This window comes from Panthera onca, chromosome B3 (assembly GCF_046562875.1).
Source record: "Panthera onca isolate mPanOnc1 chromosome B3, mPanOnc1 haplotype 2, whole genome shotgun sequence".
NCBI classification, from domain to species: Eukaryota; Metazoa; Chordata; class Mammalia; order Carnivora; family Felidae; genus Panthera; species Panthera onca.
In genome coordinates, this window is record NC_138344.1 from 67738679 (window position 1) to 67744902 (window position 6224).

The 6224-nt window shown below is 47.3% G+C and overlaps 1 protein-coding gene across 1 annotated transcript; it reads left to right on the plus strand.

Moving 5' to 3' along the window:
• The first annotated feature begins 312 nt into the window (after positions 1-312).
• GJD2 (gap junction protein delta 2) lies at positions 313-3590 on the plus strand. Its single transcript, XM_060619015.3, has 2 exons — positions 313-886; positions 2009-3590. The coding sequence occupies exons 1-2, from the start codon at positions 816-818 to the stop codon at positions 2901-2903; spliced, it is 966 nt and encodes a 321-aa protein (XP_060474998.1). The 5' UTR covers positions 313-815; the 3' UTR covers positions 2904-3590.
• Positions 3591-6224: the final 2634 nt, after the last annotated feature.

Below are 6224 nucleotides of genomic sequence, written 5' to 3' on the forward strand. Positions count from 1 at the left end.
CTCGCGTCCGTTCCCACTCACCCACGCGTCTGCTCCCGGCTCCCCCTCCTCTCGCCGGGGACTGGCGGTCAGGTGAGGATACCTGTGCGCCTAGAGAAGCCCCGAGGGGCACTGCGATCCTTCCTCCCGAAGTCACCCCACTCCCCGCGGGGGCCCCAGGACTCTTGCCCCCCTCTCCCGGTGCGCGCGTCCCCTGCCCCTCGGGCTCCGGCGCGCAGCGACAGCCACACGCCGCGCTCGGCTCCCCTCCGCCGACCTGGCGTGACGCAGGCAGAGACTACTTAAGGGCGGATTAGAGGCGGCGGCCGCGGATTCCCGAGCCCGTCAGCCAGCTCCGCGCGCTGCGCCCAGGCCTCGCAGGAGGCAGCACAGGGGCGCCCGGTGCCTGCAGAAGTGCCTGGCGCGGGGGGTGCTGCCCGGACCTTTCCCTGGCCCCCAACCCAGGGGGTGAGACCTCTCTCGGGCCGCCAAGAGCTCACGGACCTGCACGCTGCCACCCCCGCCCCGCCCCTCTCCCGGGCATCCGTGGGCTCCAGACCTGATCCCCGGACGGCGCGGGAGGTTAGTGCCCGCTCTCCCAACCGCGCCAGCTGCCCCATCAGTCGGGGTGCGCTACGATTTCTTTCCTCGTTTCCCTCTTTTAAGTGCAATAAAAGGGAGAGGGGATTCCTGGATTTTTTTTTTTTTTAATTTGTTTGCTTCCTTAATTGGGGGGCAAGCGCTCCCAGTCGGGAGGTGCGGCCCAGGGAGGGGCCAGGAGCGGGAACGTGCCCGGTGCTGCCCAGTCTTTGTCTGCTGCCTCCGGATGCACAGCGATGGGGGAATGGACCATCTTGGAGAGGCTGCTGGAAGCCGCGGTGCAGCAGCACTCCACTATGATCGGGAGGTAAGGGCGCCGAGCCGACTGTCAGCGGGCCCCGTCGGGCGACCCCCGGGAGTCCCTTCTCACGTCCAGACCGAGCCCCAACAGCCCCCAGCCCATCCACTGCCCCTTCCCATCGTCCTCGGCCCGTGTGCCTGTGCCCCTGGTAATTGTGCACCCGATGCTGATGCCCGGTGATGTCCCCTTCCCCCAGCCGCTCCTGATCAGCTCTCCATCCCTTCCCCCTGAAGCACCACTGGGGGGTTGACTCTTCTCCCATTAGAAAAAGAGTTGTTGGCTCAGTCGTGGTACCCCCACCACTCTCTGGAGTCAGAGCCAATCTCCATCCGGTTCCCTAAATAGAATCTACAAGGAAGGCAGGATTGTGTTTGGACAGAGAAGGGCAAATGGGGAGATGGATCTGCTCTTTGGAACAGATGTATCTTTTCCCAAGAAATACTTATCAACCTAAACTGATTTGGCTGTTAAAACTTACAGTATCAGACACCCACACTCCCAATTGATATTTTGTGTCATCATATGTATATATATACTCATATGTATATACACTATAAAAAGCCGTGTATATATGTGGATATACATTCATAGCTGTCTGTTTATATAAGACATTAAGTTCAGTATTTATACTGAGGGTAAATTAAATATCCACTTGAAATAATTACATGCACACTCTGTGTGTAGACTTTGAAACAGGTACTCTCTGTTCAGATATTCCATGTGCAGTTGCCATATCCAGAGTGAAGGTGTGTTTTTTGCCTCTGTGCATTCCATGTAGCAGATGAAATCTATTTGTTGCAAATACACCATGCCCAATACATGGATGGAGATATAAATATATATATATATATATATATATATATATATGCATATATATATATATATATATATATATATATATTTGAGATCCTTGTAATATGAAGTGTTTCCAGTCTACCAGCAACCAGCAGAAAGGGAAGAGCCAAAAAAGATTTCCTAGTTTCCCAGGTCAGAACCACCAGGGATGGACAGCTCTTAAGTCAAAGGACTGGCAAACACCAACCAGAGCAGGGAAAGGAGGAGCAGGGGTTTCCTAAGTCAGTGACTCAACCCTTGAGAACCTCTCTCCCTCCCTCTTCCCCTGCTCAGGATCCTGTTGACTGTGGTGGTGATCTTCCGGATCCTCATTGTGGCCATTGTGGGGGAGACGGTGTACGATGATGAGCAGACCATGTTTGTGTGCAACACCCTGCAGCCCGGCTGTAACCAGGCCTGCTATGACCGCGCCTTCCCCATCTCCCACATTCGTTACTGGGTCTTCCAGATCATAATGGTGTGTACCCCGAGTCTCTGCTTCATCACCTACTCTGTGCACCAGTCTGCCAAACAGCGAGAACGCCGCTACTCTACTGTCTTCCTAACCCTGGACAGGGAGCCCCCTGAGTCCATGGGGGGTCCTGGAGGAACTGGGGGTGGAGGCAGTGGTGGTGGCAAACGAGATGATAAGAAGTTGCAAAATGCCATTGTCAATGGGGTGCTGCAGAACACAGAGAACACCAGCAAGGAGACAGAGCCAGATTGTTTAGAGGTTAAGGAGCTGACCCCACACCCATCAGGGCTGCGCACTGCTGCACGATCCAAGCTCCGAAGGCAGGAAGGCATCTCCCGCTTCTACATTATCCAAGTGGTGTTCAGAAATGCCCTGGAGATTGGGTTTCTGGTAGGCCAATACTTTCTCTATGGCTTCAGTGTCCCAGGGTTGTATGAGTGTGACCGCTACCCCTGCATCAAGGAGGTGGAATGTTATGTGTCCCGGCCTACTGAGAAGACTGTCTTTTTAGTGTTCATGTTTGCCGTGAGTGGCATCTGTGTTGTGCTCAACCTGGCTGAACTCAACCACCTGGGATGGCGCAAGATCAAGTTGGCCGTGCGAGGGGCCCAGGCCAAGAGGAAGTCAGTCTATGAGATCCGCAACAAGGACCTGCCCCGGGTCAGTGTTCCCAATTTTGGCAGGACTCAGTCCAGTGATTCTGCCTATGTGTGAAGGGGCAGCTTCACACATAGGGCCTGGGGAATGAAATCTGCCCCAAGGCAGATGACTACTCAGAGAGAGTGGCTGTATCTGCCCTCACTTGCCATTGAGCTACAGGACAAGACTAGTTAAGAGAAGACCCTGCATCAATGGGAGAGGAGAGAAAGTAGAGCCATTACCACAGGTCACACCATTGGTTCCTACAGAGACCACTGCGCAGAGTGATGAGATGGATGAGTCGGACTTCTTTGGGCCTTTTCGTTGATGTCCCAGTCTGATCCTGCCAACAGTGTGCTTGCACAGCTACCAAGTAGGACTTAGCTCCACTGAGCTCAATATCCTGGTGAATGGCATTAACAAATACTTCATCGGTCCAAAATTTGTGACCTATCTCAACACGTCCCTTCATCCTGGGCTGCAGGACAAACATCCTTGAGGCATCTTTCGTGTACCTCCCCCATCAGCATGTTCCTCTCCTTCAACCCAGGATAGCATGCCAGCTTTTTTCTGAATCTAGCCTTACAGTAGACCTAATATGGTTTATCTGCAAGCTAGAGGGAATTACATGGGGTGCTTTTTGGAGATTGGCCATGGCAGAGGTTCGCATTCAAGCCCCATCTGACAAGCCCTTAGTCATTACGAAAACCTTAGGAATGTCTCAGTATTTCCAATTTTCTAACTCAAACTGCACTGGTGCTGTTTATTTTCCAATTTTCTAACTCAAACTGCACTGGTGCTGTTTATTAGGGGCAGGGTTTGGGTGGGAGGGAGGGAATTGCAATATGCAAGTATAACACTTCTGTGAGATGGTCGTTGCACTGTTAGGCATGTGGCTATGAGCTTTGGGATATTTCTGCCTTCCGGCTTGTGGACTTTGGCTAGCATTAAAAATATTTTGTTGTTGTTGATATCAAGGGTGTCTACTTGAGCCACAGAATTTCTAACTGGTGTATTCCATTCATTTTCTTATACTTCATTTTGCCATGGTTTGAATTTACCTGTGTGCTCACACCAGAGACCTTAATCAGCCCATGTCAATCCCAATTTATTATTTTATCAGTTATTTTTGAAACACACACTTAATCACTAGCTTAAGAAACCTGGAAACACTATTGGCTAACATGTGTTTACGGATGTGTATTTGAGACATATACCAAAGGTTCAAAAACCTGTTTCTTTGGACTGTGAATATGTTTCCTTCTCTTTGCTCTTATTTAAGTGCCATATTATACCTTTTACATCCACTGTGTATTTAGTTAAAGCACTGGCTGAGAATAATATTTGAATAATTGCTTTTATGAAGCCCCTGATTTCCTTTGCATTATCATTTATGATTTTTGATTTAGGTATGGAATGGTGTAACACACAACTGAGGATTTGTTTAAAATAAAGTTCTTGCCTTTTTTTTTCGTAAATTGGGGAAGAATCTTTATTTTTCTACTTTGATTGGGGTTCTATTTATTTATATGTATGTTCGAAAGTGTTTTGTTTCATGTTCGAAAGAGCACAACATTAGGGGCAGGAACTGAAAAATGGATGACCAATAAAGTCCAATCAGCCGCTAACGGATGAGAAGAGGCTGGTACATTTTGGAATGCTGAGAAGACTGTGATGAAGTATTCAAATAGTAGGATTTACTAACTACTTTCCATTTTAGCCCAAGATTTCTCTGCTTGTCTAAGGATATTTCTTGTAATAAAATGCCAACACTATATCATATTGGGTCAATTCCACGAGTTAAATATTTTTCCGTTCCACCATACTTTTCTGCCATGGACCGTCACATCTAGCAGGTGTGCTGTGCTCCCCATCATCTCTTTAAGGCCTGATGTATAAAATGATGCTAACCCAAGTTACCTGGGTCGCTCAGTCGGTTAAGTGTCAGACTCTTGATCTTAGCTCAGGTCTTGATCTCAGAGTTGTAAGTTAAAGCCCCACACTGGGCTCCATGCTAGGTATGGAGCCCACTTAAGAAATAATACAATGAAAAAATAAGAGAAATAAAAATAAAATGATGCTAACCCAATAGTCAAACAGAACCCTCCAGAGCACCACTATCCAATACAACTTTGTGTAATGATGGAAATTTCTACTATCTATGTTGCTCGGTATGGGAACAACTGGCTACATGTGGCCATTGAGCTCTTAAAATGTGGGTAGTGCAACTGATGAACTGAATTTCTAGCTTTGTTTAATCTTAATTAATTTAAATAGCCATGTATGCTTAGTTGCTACTGTATTATACAGCACAGTTGTACACTGTCAATCAGTCGTTGCCTATTGGGGTCTTTCAAAGGAGACTGATCCTTTGCTTATAGTTCATAAGGTCTTACTTTTTCATCACACATTTCACTATTATTTTTGGCATTTTCTGTCTACATGTGGTCCTATTCGCTCAGTAGGCTAATATTCTTCCTTCAGTTCTTTATTGCTATTCACCTGATTCCAGAAGACTTGGTCTGAGCATTGTGAGGCAATGTGGCATTTCCTGGATGATTGTTTTTCAAATACAATTGTGCCACCCTTTAACTATAGCAGAGCAGATGCCAATTTTAGAATGAAAATATGTTTATTTCCGTCTATAGGTTTCCATCTGTAGTATAAATAGGCAATTGAAAATTATTATCCTTGAGTAAAGAAACAGATCCTCCTCTATTTTCTGTTTGGTGAGCTAAAAATGTTTTAAAACACCTCCCAGAGATGGAGGAAGAGTGTTGTTTGAGAGCTCTTAGCATATGCTTGGGTGTGAAAGAAGTAGGAATCTGTGTGGAAAACAAGGGCTGTTGTATTTATGCCATGATGTAAGATTAGAAGAACGGTAGTGTTTCCTGGCGGAAGTGCATCCCCTACCAGTGGGGCTGATCTATTTCAGGTCCTTGATGTTTCCAAATACCCGCAAAAGGAAAAATGATTAATTCACTTGTCAGAAATGGAGGCGGGAACATACCTTCCTCTGGGCATGTAGAGTCATCCCTTGGAATGACTGATGTGTGTCAGTCTGATTCTGTTGCTTTCTACTTAATGAAAAAAATATACCAATGATTTGATGTTTCACGTAGCTATGTGACGGATGTGACCTTAATCTGTACTTTGTGAGAGGACAACACCAATATATTCTTTTAGATTTAAGAGTCTTGGTGACTGAAGACCCTTTTGGCCTACGTGTGAGTGTTTGTGTACGTGTGTGTGCACACATGTGCATTGGGAGGGGTAGTGGGCGCCAATGTACAAATTGGGTTTAAAAGTTTAAAAAGTGGGGCGCCTGGGTGGCTCAGTCAGTTAGGCATCCGGCTTCGGCTTAGGTCATGATCTCGCGGTCCGTGAGTTCAAGCC

What these genes read in the sequence shown, in the direction of transcription:
- GJD2 (XM_060619015.3), top strand. Translation starts at nt 816, where the DNA reads ATGGGGGAATGGACCATCTTGGAGAGGCTGCTGGAAGCCGCGGTGCAG. An exon ending in CACTCCACTATGATCGGGAG is followed by an intron (nt 887 to 2,008) that starts GTAAGGGCGCCG and finishes TCCCCTGCTCAG; the next exon opens with GATCCTGTTGACTGTGGTGG.